We start from the raw sequence: 19,708 nt of genomic DNA on the forward strand, positions 1-19,708 counted from the left end.
TTATATCGGTATTGATTGTTGAAATTTAAGAAATTCACCAATTTTTGACTAGATTTTTTTTCCAATTGTCAATACTCGTTCAATTGTTGATGGAATAGTATTATAATTCTCCCCAAATCAGATCTTTTATGAATCCAGATTGAAACATTAAAAAAAAGTTATGAGAATGTAAAAAATGGCTAATGGCTATTTACTTCACTTTCCCCCACATGAAATCTCAAAATCTCAGGATTTACACATGAAATTGTAGGAAATTTTCTGACAGTAGGATATCTTGTAAGCCAATAGATTTTTAAATAGATTCTCCAAAGCCTGGCACGAATCGAAATTAATATTTGTAAAGTAAAGTTAGAGATGAAAGCAGAGTGAAACAGGGAGATGGATAATAAAAAAAAGGCTTGAAAATGTTTGATGATTGAGGAAAGGAAGAAGGGATAATTGTATTCTTGTAATTTGATGAAGTGTAAATACATTTTTATAATCAGAATTTCAGAACTTTTTTTTTGCTTGCGGTGTAAAATAGAAAGTCTGATGCAGAAAATTTATACCATCGATCGTAGAACGTTGACCAAATATTTGATGTAAATGATAAGTTATCTTGTTGGTGAGGGATAACAAAAATCGTACAGTGATAAGGAGATTCGAATTGTCTTTTGGATTTATCCTGAGTCATACGAAATTTCGTATATTTCTGGTGGATAGAGACAAGTTTCTTTATTTTATTGAAGCACAGAACATAAACAAAGCGTCTCCCTTCTCTTCAGTTAACGAAATAGATCGATAATTCGGCAGTATGTTTTCTTTTCAAACTGAAATAAAGAAATTTGTGTATGCAGGTCATTGTATATTGTCCAATAAGTGTTCTATGCATGATACAACACAGAAGCTCTTCTATTTTAGTGATAATCCATAATGATAATTGTATCCTTATGCCTTCTGTTACAATCGAGAGTTCTTTACAAGATAGTACGGTGTATCGATTTCAATTGAATATCATTCGATTGATCAGTAATTGCTGGGGAATTTCGATTATTCTTCCATCGATGTCCCACTCGGAGGATTGAGGAGAAAAAATTAAATTTTCGTACAAAATTCTTCCTCAATTTTTAAAAAATTGGAATGATTGGGTCTGAACAATTACCGATCATTCAGAGGAATGAATAATGCGAATGTAACAATTAGCCAGTTCTTCTCACCGGGTTTCAATTTTTTCCATCACTGATTCAGAAATTGAGTGATGAAACGACTCTGAATCGAAAATTGAATTTTCTGCAGAAGAGAATCGATATTTTTTCGCTGAATCTAAATCAAAATAAATATTCTTTCGTTGTTAAAATAATTACGTTCAACGAAGCCTGGAGAAATTCATTCATTCTGCTGTGTTTCATGACTCCGAAGAACAAACCGAGTAAAAAATTGTGTATTACTTCTCCCCTTTAAAAACATCAGGACAATATCCGCTAAAAAACCACCTCCACTCTTGAAATGCTAAAGGGCTATTTGTGCAAGCTCCACGAACCAATAGGACCCATAAATAAAACAATCGTCAAGGGGTAAAGTGAGATGAGTGAAATTCAGCATTTTTATCGATTACCCATCTCGAAAATGATTGATTTCACAAGGAAATACCAGAATTAATTTTTCATCGGCAATTTTATAAGCTATAAAAAAATAATTTGATGTTTCAGCATTAGCTCAATAATTCTCAAAATGGACAATTAACAAAAATATTTTACTCATCTTATTTGACCACTTTCATACTGAAATGATATTCCATCTGTAAAAACTCCCAACGCCAGAAAAATCAAAACCTTGGGATCTTCACATAAAAAATGCAAGAGGTGAAATGATGATAACGGTAAAGACATTAAGAATGCAGGCCATTCCTCATCCACATTTCCTGTTGGTTTGGTGTAGCAAATTGGGAATTGCAAAAAGCATCCTGCTTCTCGCTCCATCTCTCCTCACCAAAAAGACATAATTTATTCCTCCTTGCTGACGTCCTCAGCCTCGGGTACATCCTCGAACTTTGGCCCAGGGGTTTCATCACCCTCGAGGACGATTTCCTCGGGATCAGGAGCACGGGGGAGAAAATCCTCGTCAGGGTACATAGTCTTGAAGATCTCCTTCGCCTAGATAAATTCCCCAAGGAAACCACATATGTTAATTTTTAAAGAACTTCTCTCCAAAATTAATGACTATTAATTAATTATAAATGAATTAAAATGATTAATCTCTGAAAAATCTCACCTGATTAACAGCGAAATCAAAGTCAAGATCAAGATCAGGTCCAGAGCAGAGGTGAACATTCTTGGGTGCAGAATCACTCAACCTGATGTCACTAGCTGGTAAATTCAGATACATTGACCAGAGAACATGGGGCTTGAGATGATCAAGCTGTTTGTCCTTAGCCTCATCGGCCTCCTGGAGATGGCTCTTCTCAGGAACAGTCTGGGTGTGAACGTCAGTGGGATATGGAACAACGTTGGGCTCGAGAGCATTGGCGGCGAGGAATTTCTTCACGACATACGCCAAATCATCCTTAGCAGTTGCTGTTCTCTTGCATGTCATGTGGACCATGAAGAGGCCCTGAGGACAGGCATTGGTGGATGGTCCCAGCTCAATGAGAGTGACGGGTTCCTGGCCAGGCTCCTCAGGTGGATAATAAAGAAGAGTGAGATTTTCCTTCTCCCCCTGCATAATAGATCTGTCAGTGATGAATATTCCACGTGAAATTTTGTGCTCCCCAGGTGACTCGACGATCTCAGGTGGTAGATGGCCCTGCCCTACCACCAAGTGCTCCAGGGCGAGTCGTTGTTTTCCACTGATAATGGCCTTGCACTTGTCCTCATTCACAACTATTCCATCCAGCTGGCGTTTCAGGCAATAAACACCACCAAAAACGGCGCAAAGTCGACAGAAACACTGGGGCAACTCTCCACTACCGTACATGGGCCACAGGAATGGAGTGTTTCCGTATCTTCCCAAGCTATTGAGGAAATGCTTCGTACGAATTACTCCGTCACGGCATGAAGTTTTCTCTGTGGCCATTGCTATCGCCTGCATCACGTAGTGCTTCACCATTGGCGTCAGATTCTTCGTGTTTAAATACTCCAGGAAGGTTTTGTCACGGTAGCCATCGAACTCTGGGCTCTCAGCTCCCTGCTCCATGCACGACATCAGCAGCTGCATCAGCATTCTCTTCTCAACTACGCTCACCGTTTTGTTGGCAAACACGTCAGCTCGGGAACAAGGTACTTGTGTGAGTTTTCCATCCATGAATGTTGCTACTCTCGAGACAGCACGGAATTCTGCGTAACGTGCTATGTTGCTTGATATCAGTAATTCCACCAGATCTCCTCTTGCGAAGAGCAGTTTTGGGGCTAGATCAATATTGAATCTTCGGTGTTCCTTTACAATTCGCTCGATCGTCCAGTGTTTCGTAGCGTATTTGTGCTCGGTTTTCCCCACGTCGGTTTTCTCTTTCTCCTCGGTTTCACTTTCGGTTTGACTCTCCTTCGTTGAGAGGTCTGGTAGCTCCGCATCACTGGGGAAATCAGGAATTATTTGCGATATTTGAGGAATTATAAAAAAAGTTTTTAGTCAGTCGTAGGGTGAAATCATCACCTAAAAGTGTAGAATAAAAGTATAAGACCGTAAGGGTGTTTTCGGATTGAATAAAATATTATTTTTAGAATCGAAACTACTCTGATAATTAAATAGTGCGTTAACAAAGTATTTTCGTGAAGAGGAATCATCTGTAGAGAATATGTTGAGAGTCTTCGTTTTCCATGCATAAAATAGTCTCGAAATATTTTTCAAGGGATAAAAGTCTCGTGTTTATCCGGTCGATAGACAATTAAAAGGAATATTGGATTACACCGGCATCACTTACTTCGGTATGAACCACGTTTCATCGATATTCTCAACCGTTGAATATTGATTACTGGCCTTTAAGAATTTTTCGCCAGTCTCTACCTCCACATTAGCATCCCCTCCAGCTTCCGATGCGTTCAGGTCCTCAATCCACTTCTCGAAACCGTCAAAGTTGAAGGTCGCCCACAAGCCCCCGTAATACTCGTTACTGAAAATGACAAGAGTCGATTATTTAAATTATTTGAACACTCAATTTATTTCCTTGTGGAATGTTCGAATATCTCTGAATCCGAGAGAAATAGTGAGATTTTCCTCAAGACCGTTTTTGTACAGTGCAATAGGAGCCATGAGAAGGCTTCCACGAACATTTCATTATGTCCCTTAGATATCGACCAAAAACTTACCAATGCATTAAAACTCCTTGCAACCTTCACCTCTAAACTACCAAATTGACCTGTGCCACCCTTTAGCCCCCTAAATCCCGCAGTAGCAACATTGACATAATAAAAATATCAAAAGGACGTACCTATCCAGATGGAGTACTTTCTTGCCGATTCTGCTGGCAGCAGCAGCCACGATGGACTCCGTCATCCCTGCAAAAATTTTCCAAAAACGGTTACACCAATTCCAACAAAGAAACCCCAAACCCAAAAAACTACCCCCCAAAAAAATTCAACAAATCAATACCTGTTCCCACGACGACGACATCATATTCAGTGGGAAGATCGTCCTCCATGTCGATCCCAAGTCACTCCGGCCACCAACAAATCCCCAAAATACCTCAATCCTCGCAATCTGCTTGTATTCTCGAACCAACGACAGCCCCCTAAATCAATACATTCTCAACCAAAATCGATCCAACTTGTCAAACCGATGATGCCCCACCCTGGACACGTTCTTCACACTTTCACTGGTACTCAAACACCGTGAATTACACCGTTCTTTCCTGTGAGCAATTCGATTATCCTCTTTTCAAGGAGTACTTTGACAGCCGGGTGGGTTGCAACACCGATGGCCGACTAAATCCCACGAAATCCAGTGTCAATTCTCCAAGACCTGCGCTGCTGTGAACCTTCAATCCACCAGATCCTCCAAGACGATTTTATCAAATGTCTCCAAGGAAATCACCTCGAACAATAGACTGATTACCTCCGCGACGAGGAAACTAATGCAATATTTTTTTTCCTATTTATTTCTCACAACTATACCTCTCGTTATTTCTCCACATAAATTGCATGACTCAGTTGGAGGCAGTGGTGCACCGTTTTACCGACTGATTGTTTCTCCTTTATCAGTTGAGAAGTACGTTCCTGGGATGTTAAGGGGTAACCCCTCCTCCACCAAAAGTATTTGTTGATGGAGTGGTAAATGTCAATTCTAATAATAATTCTCCCGAAAAGAATATCGGAAATAAATCAGACATTGTGCAATCGTCCATCGTTGCTCTCTGCCACGTGCATAAATCGTGGGTGAAAAATTAAAACTCCTGGATTGGTTAATGAATAAACAGCCTGTTCCGGGATATGTGTATGTACACGTCTGTCAAGACTAGGAGGCGGTACTGCAATCCAGTGTCGCATTACGAGTGCTCAGCAAAAGGTGATTTTGGTGGACGGTAGAACTGCGAAGGATTCGATGCCAAAGAACGGTAAATTATTGTTGAGCGTTATGCTGTTAGTTGTACTCATTGACATTTCACACGTGCCCCAGAGGTAACTCCATTACACGTGATATTTTTTTTTTGTGCAAATGGGGATGGGGCTGTGTTGTTTACTATTGGGCATGAGTGATAGCTGTTTTTCTGGGAGGCGCACGTCATTTCCATGACCATTTGAGTGATTAATGGATTTATCGTCGTCCTGGGGTGGAGGGAAATTATCGGAGGACTGGGACTTGCACGCCTACCGATATTTATTTCATCGATGACATGAGAGAAAAAATATACTGTGGCTGGAAGTAAAAAAATCGAGAGCAATTTAACCCAATTGAGTTGGTCTGGATGTTCCCAGTGACCTCATCGTCAATTCTCCCATTCGCTTCGCATTGGGAATCATGAAAAGCTGAAAGGGAAATTGTGGGTTTTAGCATTAGTGGGATTATCCTACAATGGTTTATTGCATAAGTGAAAGGTTTGTGGGTTATTCTGGGAATTTATTGTTGGGGATTTCAGGTGTAGGAAGATGCTATGGCCGCCTCGGAGTCACGCAATAACGAGGAGGATTTGAATGGGGAGTCTGAGTCGGAGGGTAGCAGTATTTATCAGTGTGGATCCGTCATATCAACAGTACCTGATAGGCATGGATTTTTGGGAGGTGCACAGTACAGTCCTGAGAGGTGAGAGGAGAATATGTCTGTGGATTTCGTATTCAGAGGTTTATGTTCCTTATAGAGTTCTTGCCGAGATCTCATTTTTCATATTTCATTTTTCTTTTTACAATTTCTGGGAGACTGTAAATCTGTTGGCGTTAGAAAATATATCGTTCTTTGGTTTTATCGTTTTTCAATGACTCACAAATTTTCAGTCGTGCGTCTATTTTTCCAGATTTTTTCACCGTGCGAATACTCTGTGACACACTTAATAATAATCAAATAAAAAAACCCTATATTTTTTCACATCAATTTTATCAACTGTTTGTTGGAGATTTGTAAAAAATACATGAAAAATTAGAAGACACTGACAATAACTTCTTTTGAGAGTCAGGCTGTTCCCAATTATTGATTTATTTTGAAACCCTGGAACTCAAAGGGAAAACATTATAGGACTTTCCCGTGGCTTTCTTTTCTTTTTATTTTCTTCTGAAATCAATAGTTTTTTTAATTAATCAAAATTTTGCAAAACTGCCAAACTCAACTCATCCTATTTTAATAAATAATCGTTAATAAATAATCGCTGGTAAATTTAATACTGTAGTAAAAATCCATTAGAGAAGATTATGGTTTTGGTTGAATTGGAAACATTACGAAATTTTTGTGAAGGGAAATCGTAAAATGTATTTTTAAGCATTTCACTATCTCTTCGGTTCAGAAGTGTTTATCAAAAACTAGTTTTTCTAGTGGTCAGTGATTCATCCGTGAAACCACTACGGAGTGAAATTCTCATAAGAACGAGAAGAAAAACTTCAGAAATACTGCGTTATAATATATACATTTTGTATTCAATACAATTTTATCGATCGATAAAAAACTATTCAATTCAGGAGGAAGTATCAAAAAACCCTTTCATCGTAAATTCAATGAAAAATCGGGAGTCAATTAATTGTTTGTCTCAGGAAACAAGCAGTACCTCCAGAGGTGATTTTGAGACGAGAGAGAAAATGGATCCGTATGCTGAACAATTGGAGTTCATTTATGACGAATAATTACCGTAAAGTACGAGAGAGGTGTAGAAAAGGGATTCCCCCGTCAGTGAGACTTCGCGCCTGGCTGAACCTCTGCGGAGGTCAGCTGTTGATGACAGAGAACCCCAATCTGTACGAGGAATTGATAAAGCGTCCTGGGGATCCGAAATACATCGAGGACATCAAGAAGGATCTTCACCGGCAATTTCCACATCATGAAATGTTCGTGGAGAATGCACCTGGCCAGCAGGAATTGTTTCAAGTGCTCAAAGCGTATTCCATACTCAACAGTAAAGTTGGGTACTGTCAGGCACAGGCGCCTATTGCTGCCTTTTTGTTGATGCACATGCCGGCAGTCCAGGCTTTCTGGTGTCTAGTGGCTGTCTGTGACAAATATCTCGTTGGGTACTACAGTCAGGGGATGGAGACACTTCAGCGGGATGGGGATATACTTTTTGCTTTGTTAAAACGAGTGTCACCAGTTGCTTATAAACATCTGGTGAGTTAATTTTTTTACTTTCCAATGGAATCGTTTGAATTTATATAGTCATTTTTTTATTTATAGTTCAGGGTTATTTGAGTCCAATGATTGAACAGGTAATAAAAATTCTTGGAACTTAATGGTGATGATTGAAATTCTAGAAAAAACAGAAGATGGAACCGATTTTGTACATGACAGAATGGTTTCTCTGTGTTTACACGAGAACTCTCCCTTGGGAGAGTATCCTGAGGATCTGGGACATGTTCCTGTGTGAAGGAGTGAAGATAATCTTCAAGGTCGGTCTGGTGCTACTCAAAGGATCACTCGGGCGCTCGTCTCTCACCAAGCAGTGTCCCACTATGTACGAAACCCTCCAAGTATTAAGAAATCCTCCACCAGAGATAATGGAAGAAGAAACACTCGTTAGTCAGGTCAGAATTCCAATCAAATTCCACCGAAAATTCTTCCAGAATTAATGTATTCGCAATTATAATTGTCAATTTCTCTCCAGATCATGAGACTGAACTTGAGCGAAGAGGACTTCGAGTACGAGCACCAGAGACAGATAAGAAAGAGGAGTAAAATGAAGGATGACGCTTCTCATGCCACTGCCAATGGGCTCGACTGAATTTCTCGATGAACTGGCCAATAAAAGCCGCAAAAATCACAAAAAAAAAATAATTAAAATCAATATCCTAATCCTCAGTCAACAGGTGTGCCTTTCTCACAATTAATATCCTCAATTAAACAAGAGAGAAGTAATCATACATTTTCTAAGGGTAGTTAGACGATTAAAGACAGACAAACATAATAATCAAATCGAATATTCGAAGTATCTGCGCACATTCCCATGGATAATCAGCCATTGTATTTTCTACCTGAAAAAACATGAATCCCCCCATCGAAAGAATAAACCGATGCACAATTACTATATTTTCCTCTACGTAAGAAATCTGCAATTACTATTCATAATATTCATAACTGAGATAAATGAGTAAATTGTTATTAATTTTTGAATTCCTCAGTTAATATTAGTATTTATGTACAAACTTAGGTGTCTCCATAACCAGTCGTATTTTTAAAGAATAACAGAGGATGCTTATTATTATATTATGTAATGATACTGAATGAAAGATTATTTAATTTCGTTGAATCGGTGAATAAATAAAACATTTGATCGAGTTTAAATAAAAATTACGGTATTTATTGTTTGAGGTAAAGTTGTTTTTTTTTTCTCGCGTTTAGATAAAAGCCCCATGAGACGTTTTTTTCGTAAGAATTCATCAGATTGAGGGAAGTATGTATTTATAAAAAATTCTGGGATGGAAAAAGAAAATCAAACCTTCATTAATTGTTTATTAATTGCAACGTAATTAGAATTACCCACAAATAATTCAGGTGACCAAATACTTTCTGGAAGAATCATATACGCATCTCAAATAAATGAATTCTCGACAAAAAAAATTGTCTCAATGATGCTGGGATTACTCAGTGCTTTCGATGTCGTCGTGAGCGTGATTTGGGAGTTGTGGAGGTCTCGGGGACGATTATCGTACCTCCGGCTATGTCGTCTTTGTCTGTCGAGTTTTCAATTTGCTTTTGCGCTTCTAGGAAGAACATTAAGTCTCGTATTTGTTCCTTTAGGTCTTGGATCTCACTCTCTTTTGTACTTTTGCACTCCTTCAGCTCATCCTGCAACTGTTTGTGCTTCGTTTGCCAAGAGGTCTGGTTCAATTGAAGGGCTTCTCTCAACTCCTTCTCCTCAGATAATTCAGATTGAGCTTGATTTAATTTTATTATTGACGTCTGCAAGCGTTTTTCAAGGGCTAGTTTCTCTTTTGTGAGAGCTATTATTTTTGCCTGGATAATCAAAATAAAATAAATTAATAATACACTGATTATTAATTGAAAAATACAAAGGAAATAATTTAATTAATTAATCACTCGTTCTGGCGATTTAATATTTTATTCCAGAATACCAGAATTGGAATTAGAATAATTTGGAGTTGAAATTACGTGCATTACCTTGATATGTGAATTTTCATCGGATATTTGATTCAACTTTTCCCTCAATTCCCCGATTTCAGATGAGGATCTCTGCTCAATTCGATTCAATCTATCTTCGAAGTACTGTCTCTGGGTCTCCAACTGTGAAGTGAGTAAGTACGTAAATTCTAGCTGCACAGCATCCACCTTCTCGTCCACAGCCGCTCCCTCACCCTTAGTGGGCTCCTGGCCCCCTTCCACCATTTTTCCATCCTTATCCTGAAGCAGACGATGCACAAAGTTGTCACCCACGTAGTCCCAGACTCGATTATTTCCCAGCTGCATGGCGTAGCAGTGGTGAGTGTCACGATAGTGTTCAAATGCATGTCCTTCGTGGTAACGAGAGCAGCCGATGTGACCGCAGATCAAACAGATCCAAAGTGCATCATTACTTGTGTCTGCAACTGGACATTATTCTCAATCATTCCGTTGAATAAAAAAGTAATAGTTAGAGATATAATTCTATTATTATTTTATGATAATAAAAATAATTAGAATTAATAATGACAATCAAAATCATATGACAGTCTTACCACATAATCATATGACAGTCTTACCACACTCCATGCAATGGCTATCAGCCACAGGCTCAGGAGTTTGTGCATATCGACAGACTGGGCACGAAATATCACCCCACTTGACCAAGCAGCTCGAGTGAAACGTGTGATTGCATAATATCGTGAGTATTCCATCGACACTTTCGTCCATTCTCTCCAAGCAAACTGGGCATGAAGGCAACTCTGTGTGACCAGCCAGTGCCATCCCATTATCAGCTACCTCAACCCTCGAGACGAATACCATGTGACAAACCACATCTGGCTCTAATGAGTTGTAAGGAGCTCCATTGAACGTCTCGTAGAACTCATTCGCCGCTGCCTACACCCGAATACATCAGCAAATTAATCAAATTACTCTAATTACAGGGAGGAATGGTTTCAAATGAAAAAAGTTTCGTACAGATGAACGCATTGTGATGAGCGCCATATACTGATTGGGACTGTTATCCCGGAGTATCCGAAAGTGTTGGATGTCTTGATGACAAGCAGCAGTAAAGGTCATTAAATCATGACAAGTCATCGTTGCTGGAACTGAGAGAATGCAAATCGTGTGACTGCGATCGGCTGCTGAATGTTTCTCTGTCAATTCACTGTGAAACATTAGTACGAGATTGAAATCCTAATCACTTCTTTAGTAGATTAATAATGATTGTTTATGAATCTCTTCGTTCAATTTAGTAATTTTTTAATTTTTTATGACAATTATGTGCATAAAAAAGGATTAGAAAAGATTTTTCAAAATTTTTACATTTTTTTGAGAGTATATTAAATATTATCTTAACTATCTACACTAGAAATTAAATGGGAAAGCATCCAAATCTGTCATTCACAAGCAAAATGCCTCAAGGACGTGCTTATCAAGATCTTGTACTCCATTCCATCAATTGAATGGAGACAAAAATGAGAACTTACTCCTCTTTATAAAGATGTAAGATTCCTTTAGTGACTTCCACAAACGGATTTCCAGAGATAAAATTAATTTGATCTGTTGGTGATGATGCGTTGGGTGGGGATCCCTCGACAGTTGCTGTGGAGACTTGATTCGATGATGAAGAGGATTCCTCGGAGGTAGGTCTGGAGTGGGGTTTGCTGGAACCCTGTGATGACAGCAGTGGAACCGGACCCTCGGTGACACTTGCATAACTCTCCACCGTAATATCACGGGGCTCTCGTCGTCCTCTCGTTTTCCTCGCTGCCATTGTGCCTGTGGTAAATCCAACTCCATAAATCGATAAGAAAATCGTGTGGTTGGAAAATTAATTCGCGAGCTGTGATTCAGGATTTATTGACATTGTTGGAACGTACTTGCTGTCTCTTCTGCCTCTGGATCTACAATCTCAACACGAATGACGCAGAGTGACACCAGTATTGTTGAAGACATCACCCACTGAGCCCGAGGCTCATTTTATTTCCAATAATAAACACTATGAATTTTTTTTCGAATTTATCGTGGAGATTTTCTGTGTTTACTTTGCTTGTTGCCAGCGATAAATCGCAAGTCCTTGTCATTCTGTTTTGACGGAAATCAGCTGATCACTAGGCAGGGAAAAAGCTCCGGCCAAAATTCCCTAGATTTTCAATTCAAATTGGTGGATAGTTATTGTGTGGACAATTAAAAAAAAAAATACGTAACTCAGTTATCAAAAAATATTGAGGATTTCAAAGATTGACATTTTTTTTTAGAGAAATCAGTGAATTTTCATCGAAAAAATGAGATAATGTTGAATGTTAAAAATGGAAATTAATTTTTAGAAAATGGGATTGAATCTACCTGATTTCTTCCTTGCAAGGATAAGATAACTGCGTATTGGGGATACGATATGATATCTTGGATGAGGATTGAGGTCACCAAGGTAATGATCTAATCCGACTTATCCGGTTACTCATAATTTTTCAAAATTTCCATGTTTACTGGAATATCGATTTCAATACTTATAAGTGTTACTATCCAGTTACGTTGCGTTCTACTCCTCGGTCCACACAATTATTGTCTGATGAGAGTACTTGCAGTGTAAAATGAATCGTTGGTCGGGTAAAGTCGCGGTTGTCACTGGTGCGAGCGGTGGAATTGGCGCAGCTATTGCTCGCGAACTCGTCCGCAATGGTATGGTCCCCAATTTTTCGAACTATTTTCTCTTATCCATTGAAAATCACTTGGAATAAAACTGATCATGTTCTACTTTTTGTTTCTACTAGTTCCTCCGGAAATTATAATATTTTGTTATCAAATAACGAGCAAAACAGTAAATTCAGATGCGTTGAATTTTAGTTCTGCCATCAATCTATTTATTTATTAATTTTAATCGATAGTTCTTTAACTAAACCGACATTTAATGAACACATTTAGTTTATTTGCAGTTCAATAAAAATATCGATTTACCAAACGGGCAAATTTTTGTAAAATTTCTCTAAATGTAAGAAACATGACGAGTCTTTTATGTACCTTTTTTATAATTCTGATTTCTCTCTTCTAATGAAATCTTGAGGAAAATTTCATTATCTCCATGAGATTGTGAAATATTTCTGAAAAACTTGACGAAGGAAATTTTAAATTCAATACCAGTTCCCAAAATCGTCTGTTCTTTTCGGAATGACTCCAGGATTTTGTTAAAATAGGATTAATTGTCGCCGGCCTGGCAAGAAGACCAGAAAAAATTGAAGAGTTGGCGTCGACTCTGGAAGATCAATCAGGAAAATTACATGCAGTCGAGTGCGATGTTTCTCAGGAAGAGAGTGTCATCTCGGCATTTGGCTGGGTGAAGGAGAACTTGGGAAGAATCGATGTGCTTGTCAATAATGCCGGGATCACGATAGAAACTACTCTTAGTGGTAAATCCTAGAAATATATATGGGAATATATGACATAGAAAGACTTTCTCTCATTTTCTTGTCGCAGGAACAGTCAGCCAATCTTACAATCAAAAATATTCGACACCCTTTTACTTAAAATTCACGTTTTTTTATTTTTCACCAAAAAATGTAACGTTTTTTCTTTTATTGTTATTCGATGACTCATGAAGTTTCGGGCTGATGTGATAATTTTCATGAATTTTTCCTACAGTTGTGTGATTCTTTCTGAAAATTAAAAAAAAAATGTCATTAAATAATGACAAAATGCAGAAACGTTATATTTTTTTATGTCAATCCCACCGTAACTTTCTCGTAACACTATTTGTGGTATCTCATATTTTTACAACACTCAAGTCATCAGAATGTCGTTACCTCAATTAATATTTACCTTCCTTAAGTGAAGGGTCAATGAGTCAAACAATCCTGATTGAATGATTGTGCACTAATGACCAATTAATTATTCCAGAAGGTCGTTTAGAGGACTGGAAAGCAGTGTTCGATGTGAATGTGCTGGGGCTTTGTCTGGCCACTCGGGAGGGGTTGAAAATCATGAGGGAAACTGGGGACGAGGGTCTCATTGTTCATGTCAACAGTCTCGCTGGTGAGAGAATACCTGCTGTTCCTGGATTCAGTGTTTATCCAGCTTCAAAGCGAGCACTCACTGCACTGGCGCAATCTCTACGACATGAACTCGTCGGGTCGAAGATTCGTGTCACAGTAACGATCAATTATTACTAATTATTCAATGACAGATATAAGAGCTGAGGGAAGTGATTTAAGGGATCATTGTGGATATCCTCTCATTCCGGTTTTTTAATCAAAAATTTTTTAATCAAAAAAATGAAATAATCTTTTATCATTATTCAATGACTCAGAAATTCTACTGTATATTTTGTGATGCCAATTTTATTAATAATTTCTGAGATTATATCGACAATAATTCCTTTTCAGTTACTGAAAATAATTCTTCATATCTGCCGCCAGAAAGTAGATTTCAATAATAATTTCTCTTTCCTCCAGTCAATCACTCCAGGTCTGGTGGCAACCGATCTGATGGCTACATATTCAACATTCTCCCAGGAAATCCTTAACGCAATGCCTTCATTGAAGCCTGAGGACATTGCAGCTGCACTCATCTACGCTCTGTCCACCCCGCCTCATGTTTCGGTATGAATTGTATTTTATAATTTAGTAGCAATATGGATTATATTGCATAATTTAGTAACAAACTGTAAAGTTTTGAAGTTTTTTAAAAATTCCCAATTTATTTCCATAACTATCAATTTGAGGTGAGAAACGTCAAGATTTTTTTTGTAGCTGATTTAATTTCCGATAGGTTTTAATACATTCTTCTAAAAGCAATAATTTTTAGATGAATCGATTTTTAATAAAAAATAAGAATTACACGTTTCAGTCCTTCGCTATTAAATTAAAATCACTCTCATCTCTTTGGTTAGAAGGATCCCCTCAATTTTTCAGGTCCAAGAAATTATCCTGCGACCAGTGGGAGAGTCCTGGTAAACGTCTTCTGTTCTTGACGACATGGAATCCCACATAAAAAAACTCTATCCTATGATTACGAAACGAACAAACTATCATTTGTTGAATTTCTACAGTTAAATAAATAAATACTTCAAAATGAAATTCTGTGAATCTTCAAATTTATTCAATCAATAAAAGAATATACAGCGAATATCCTGTGATGCCCCAAGAGACCTGCAAAGCAATCTACCTGTCCTCTGCAAACGTCCGTTAAAAAGGATAAATTGAATAGAAAAAAACTAAAAGTAGAAAGAAAAGGTCATAGAAATACTCCCAACGATTGTCAACAATAAATCTAAGATTGGTAAGCACAAAATGACTAAAATGTGGGTAAAAAAAGATTAAAGGAATACACACAAAGGGGAACTACTCAAGGTGAGGAGTGAAAAAATGACTGTCATAACGTTAACGAATATTGTCAATTGAGGGGAAACAGAGTATATCCGAGTGCTCCTCATTATTCATATGCTTCTCTCGATTATTATCTTCCAAGTGCTCTCAAAAGTGTTCGGAGGTATTAATTAAGCAGAAAAAAAAAGAATGCATGCAGAAGTCAATGAACGAGTACCTCACATTGTGAAAAAAAAAATAATAAAAATATAAAAAGGAGAATTCATATCGGTGTCCAAATACCTCAGGTATCCAATCCTCTGAGATTCCATTTAAACACGATAATCCAAGAGTGATCCAATTTCCAATTGTTCCAACCTAGTGTGAGCCCTAGGAGGCGAGAAGCCTCTGTTCCACACAATTGACAATGACCATTCTCTTAATACATAATCCCACATCCTGTGATCCAAATATACTCCATAACTCCGACGGACTGATAAATCCATTAACAAAATCCCGCGAAGATATCCTAAATCCCAATTAAAATGCTCTCGTCAGTTCAATCCTCTAAAAACAGCCAGATCCCATCGAGACGCAAGGCCGATTATTAATGATTAATATCGAATGAGTTTAAACGATTTCAACATCCTCTTGGAGCATTTCCCATTCCTCACAGCTCCTCGGCGCACTCAACGTACACTTTGATGATAACAACAATTTATTATGAAAAATTTATCACGATTGTTCCTCGATTGTCCCTCAAATAATTAAAAGAATTTTTAAAAAAATGTTCAGTCGAAAACAAATACGGTAAATCAAAGTTGAGAGTCAATTGCTCACTGAAACACTATTGTTCTCCACAGTGATACTGAGTAGTGAACGAATATTCGTTAAAGTGACAAATTGATAAGAGTCATGGGTCCTCTGATAAATCGTGGCCTTGTGTGCATCGGTCTCGATGAAATTCCATTCGTGAAAATTTTTTTTAATCCTCAATCCTCAATACTTTTTTTTATATCTTTCCTCTTGGTTAATGCAATCCTGTCCCATTACTGTGACTTTATCATAATTAAATATCCTTTTAATAATTATTATTATCGATGATAAAATAATCCATCCAAAACGCGCGGGTCCATCTCTCAATTATCCATCGAAGAATCAACGATCGTGTGGGGTTCAGTTTTTCATTCATTGTGTTACAATCCAATCCAATATACAAAAGAAGAAAAAATACATTAGTTTCTTGATTACAGACATGTCATTTTTGGATTAAATAGTTCCATTTTTTTATATAAACTTATTCACTACGCAAATTTACGTCCTGTGATTTTTTTTCTTCAATACATATGAGGTGGAAAATTCATTTTGGAAAAATCACAGAAAATATTTGCAGAGAGTGATTTTTGTTTTCCTTTTGATTCGACATTTCAGGAAATTTATTAAAAAATCTAGTCTTAACGAATTCTTAGGAAAAGGAAAACAAAAATTCAATTTTTTTTCGATTGAATTTTGTACGCTTATAGGATATTTATGATCTACAATTCGTTCGTTTTTATTATTTTTTCTGACAAAATAATCTGTTAGCTTGCGTTTGTGACTACGGAATTCATTAATTTTTCTATTGTTTGAATCAAGTGTCTGAGAAGTAGGATGGATAACGCAATTGTCAAGCATCAGACTGAAAATAAATTTTTCAACGACACTTTTTTTTTATCAAGGCCACTCAATTCGCAGTTCTTGTTCTCTTGCATCTACGTTTCGTGTTTAATATTTAATTGAAAAAGTGCAGTACTCTGTTTAAATTCTCATGGGGAAGAATATTTGAAAAATTGTAAACGCGATTGTTGATGAGTTTTGACCTGGGTTCTAATCGAATCGACAGTTTCATGATTATTGAGCTCATTATATTAATTTTTAGTATGAAATAATCGTTTTCGTAAGAAAAAAACAAAAAGCCAGAACGGAATGTTTAACTACAATGTACAAAATCACCCGAGAAATGGGAGAAATAATTCATGAACGATCTGGGAATATCCCACCCATGGATAATCAATCTGGCACAATTAGAATGAAAACCACTCGAACTCTGCCTTAAAAAAATATCTATCTATTCCTTTCGTCACTCATACATGTTCGCGATGAAAAAAAAAACAGAGATTGATGATTTCAGTAATAAAAATATCAAATTGGTGTTACTTAATTGCCAGTCTGTCTCAATTTTTGGATTGGAAAGTTAAGCAATAAGTTTAATATCTTCAGCAGTTTATCGGTTTTTTTTTCTTTTCAAGTTAGAAAATCATGAAATCGTGTCAAAAGCAAATCAACGTGTGAACTTTCGGTTATTGTTATCAAATGTGAGACATATATGGGTATATACGTACACACTTAGTCGTAAGAACGAGACCTCGAGCGTGATCGTGAGCGCGAGTAGTTACGTCGCAGTGGTGAATACGTTGGTGAGCCACGACGACGCGGACTGTAGCTGCGAGAACGACTGCGACCACCTCCTCTCTCACGATCCTCACTGCGTCCACGCTCACCTGTTGTGTGGTCCTCTTTCACTCTAATGTAGGCAACTTCTCCCTAAAAGTATGTTTTCGTATTTAACATTTTATACCTATTTCGCACTGAGATAAATAAGGGAAGATCAATTTTGAGGAGAAACGGAATTATAAGCAACTGCTACCCAGAGAGGAATCCTTCAGGATAATAATAGAACCACATTGAAATTTTAATCAAATTGCCAATCTTTAAAAACTTTGAAATTGTATACAAAATTCACGGCTTTAGGTAATTCCAAATATAATTAAATCCTCCTCTGTAAGCTGTCTCTCAAATATCTCCAAAGTATCTAGAATATATAAAACTTCAAAAGTTCCCAGGTAATAAAAGTAATAAAAAAAAGTTGTGTGATCTTCAAAAACAAATTTCCAAATTATTATTATTATATAATAAATTATACAATAAACTGCATACGAACCTCGTGTGATCTGAATCTGGAATCATCGAGTTTCTTGACAGCATACTTCATGTCTTCATACCGGAGGAACTCGACAACGCCAGTGCCATCCTTATAAACATCCGCAAAGCAGACATCACCAGCCTCTCTCATGTGGTCCTTGAGGTCCTGCCAGCTACCAGAGGGTGGCAGCCCAGTGACCAGAACTCTGTACTGAGATCTTCTGGCCGGAGGTCCCCGTCCCCTGGAGTTCCCCACATCCCCCCGTCCACCACGTCCACTATCCCCAGCACCTCGTCCACCTCTAAAATTATTGCTCGGACCTCCACCTCTGGGGAACTCGACCCTCAGCCTGTATCCATCATAATCATACCCATCCCTGGCGTGCACAGCATCCTCAGCATCCCTGAAAAAATTCCCAACTTTCATGTACTATTCCTCGAAAACCTGATTTCCAGGCGCATGCGTATTGTCTCACAGCAATAACAAGTGGAGAATTGCCTTTATTCCTCCTATACTATGGCTTCTTTGATAATGAATTAACAGTTCGCTCACTAGTGGTATATACTGATAACATTCATTAAATAAATTATCAATTGATGAAAAATTGATTTTTACAAGTGCCAGTATAATAATTAAATATCTCCGACTTGTCTGCACTGGAATAAAAAATTACTACACCTAATTTAATTTACTTCTGTCCAATCAATTCACTTGGATTGTTTTTGTTAGTGAATTTATCTAACACAAGTAATTATTATTAGTTTTGAAACATTTTCTACTCAAAACCAATAAAAAAACAATGACCCCCTTTTTTTTATCAACATATTAATGGGTTAAATTATCCATATCAGGGTGATTTATTAATGTCTATGTATCCAACTCTCGCATTTAAATAGGTTTGACTTTCAAATATCTAAATGAATAAATTATCCTGATGATGAATGGATTTATCACGTGGAATGTTAGCAATGTTGATGAATTTTGCGGTTTTCAATTAATTTGAATTAGAATATTCGATAGGTACCGACAAAATGGCCTAGAAAAATATACAAAATATAATTAACAAACCTATTTGTAGCCACGATCGTATTAATTTGAATAATTATTTTTGAAGTTAATGGGGAGTTAAAATTCCACGTTTTAATCGTTGGGCTTAGAAGTACTCATCTGGACGCGAAAAAATAGGGAATATTGAATTGAAAGAGGTCAGGGGATCCTCAATATTTCTAGCTTCCTACAACCGCCTCCATTCTTCATACAAGTTTTTTTTCTCCTTATCAAACTCAATCGTAACGATGCATGACGCTGCAGAATGATGAGACAACTGATTAAACTCACCTCGGATCGTCGAACTCGACGAATGCGAATGGTGGTCCCCTGCGATTTTTCAAGTCCACGAAAGTTACTTTACCAAATTTATAGAACAAGTCCTGTATATCCTTGGTCCTTATATCTGGTGGCAAATTGCCAACGTATATTCTGCATTCGTTTCTACCACCACCGTGAGACATTCTTATTCACTGTTGTTAGTGTTTCAAATAGAAAATAAGTTTTCGATGGATAATTTAGGATTAAGCTTTGTCCAGTGTTTTGTTTCTCAGGATGTAAAAAATTCCACCTCGATGCACCTTCAACGACTCTATCATGAGAAATAAAAACAAAATGGCGGATATCTAAAGGGTTGGGGAGGGAGAGGAAGTTGGAGCCCCTCGGTTTAGAAAATGGC

At 37.5% G+C, this 19,708-nt stretch overlaps 5 protein-coding genes and 1 long non-coding RNA gene across 11 annotated transcripts; 2 read left to right on the forward strand and 4 right to left on the reverse strand.

Moving 5' to 3' along the window:
- Positions 1-1,823: 1,823 nt before the first annotated feature.
- Rep (Rab escort protein) lies at positions 1,824-5,129 on the reverse strand. Its single transcript, XM_011317048.1, has 5 exons — positions 4,564-5,129; positions 4,403-4,469; positions 3,896-4,084; positions 2,251-3,547; positions 1,824-2,132 (listed from the first exon to the last, which is right to left on the reverse strand). Exons 1-5 carry the CDS (start codon positions 4,610-4,612, stop codon positions 1,983-1,985), a joined length of 1,752 nt encoding a protein of 583 aa, XP_011315350.1. The 5' UTR covers positions 4,613-5,129; the 3' UTR covers positions 1,824-1,982.
- A 50-nt stretch (positions 5,130-5,179) lies between these two features.
- wkd (whacked) lies at positions 5,180-8,501 on the forward strand. Of its 2 annotated transcripts, none has more exons than XM_011317061.1 (5): positions 5,180-5,524; positions 6,047-6,210; positions 7,146-7,713; positions 7,857-8,126; positions 8,207-8,501. In XM_011317061.1, the coding sequence occupies exons 2-5, from the start codon at positions 6,062-6,064 to the stop codon at positions 8,321-8,323; spliced, it is 1,104 nt and encodes a 367-aa protein (XP_011315363.1). In that variant the 5' UTR covers positions 5,180-5,524; positions 6,047-6,061; the 3' UTR covers positions 8,324-8,501. The 2 variants fall into 2 exon arrangements, with proteins under 2 accessions (XP_011315363.1, XP_011315371.1); XM_011317069.1 differs by lacking the exon at positions 5,180-5,524 and adding an exon at positions 5,564-5,950.
- A 536-nt stretch (positions 8,502-9,037) lies between these two features.
- Positions 9,038-12,152, reverse strand: LOC105274186 (BRCA1-associated protein). 4 transcript variants are annotated; one of them, XM_011317108.1, is made up of 7 exons: positions 12,070-12,152; positions 11,604-11,866; positions 11,211-11,517; positions 10,699-10,888; positions 10,299-10,617; positions 9,721-10,145; positions 9,038-9,555 (listed from the first exon to the last, which is right to left on the reverse strand). In XM_011317108.1, the coding sequence occupies exons 2-7, from the start codon at positions 11,677-11,679 to the stop codon at positions 9,184-9,186; spliced, it is 1,689 nt and encodes a 562-aa protein (XP_011315410.1). In that variant the 5' UTR covers positions 11,680-11,866; positions 12,070-12,152; the 3' UTR covers positions 9,038-9,183. The 4 variants fall into 4 exon arrangements, with proteins under 4 accessions (XP_011315410.1, XP_011315418.1, XP_011315402.1 ...); XM_011317116.1 differs by lacking the exon at positions 12,070-12,152 and having other exon boundaries at positions 9,721-10,139; positions 11,604-11,967; XM_011317100.1 differs by lacking the exon at positions 12,070-12,152 and having other exon boundaries at positions 11,604-11,966.
- LOC105274175 (dehydrogenase/reductase SDR family member 11-like) lies at positions 12,024-14,792 on the forward strand. 2 transcript variants are annotated; one of them, XM_011317089.1, is made up of 6 exons: positions 12,024-12,151; positions 12,251-12,402; positions 12,915-13,127; positions 13,615-13,865; positions 14,169-14,315; positions 14,628-14,792. In XM_011317089.1, exons 2-6 carry the CDS (start codon positions 12,315-12,317, stop codon positions 14,667-14,669), a joined length of 741 nt encoding a protein of 246 aa, XP_011315391.1. In that variant the 5' UTR covers positions 12,024-12,151; positions 12,251-12,314; the 3' UTR covers positions 14,670-14,792. The 2 variants fall into 2 exon arrangements, with proteins under 2 accessions (XP_011315391.1, XP_011315383.1); XM_011317081.1 differs by lacking the exon at positions 12,024-12,151 and having other exon boundaries at positions 12,227-12,402.
- On the reverse strand, positions 14,793-16,417 carry LOC105274214 (uncharacterized). Its single transcript, XR_892982.1, has 2 exons — positions 15,324-16,417; positions 14,793-14,887 (listed from the first exon to the last, which is right to left on the reverse strand). It is a non-coding gene; the product is annotated as an uncharacterized lncRNA (long non-coding RNA).
- A 105-nt stretch (positions 16,418-16,522) lies between these two features.
- On the reverse strand, positions 16,523-19,662 carry SF2 (splicing factor 2). Its single transcript, XM_011317145.1, has 3 exons — positions 19,321-19,662; positions 18,001-18,385; positions 16,523-17,603 (listed from the first exon to the last, which is right to left on the reverse strand). Exons 1-3 carry the CDS (start codon positions 19,491-19,493, stop codon positions 17,406-17,408), a joined length of 756 nt encoding a protein of 251 aa, XP_011315447.1. The 5' UTR covers positions 19,494-19,662; the 3' UTR covers positions 16,523-17,405.
- Positions 19,663-19,708: the final 46 nt, after the last annotated feature.

The sequence above is a fragment of the Fopius arisanus genome, unplaced genomic scaffold (assembly GCF_000806365.1).
Source record: "Fopius arisanus strain USDA-PBARC FA_bdor unplaced genomic scaffold, ASM80636v1 scaffold00001, whole genome shotgun sequence".
NCBI lineage: Eukaryota > Metazoa > Arthropoda > Insecta > Hymenoptera > Braconidae > Fopius > Fopius arisanus.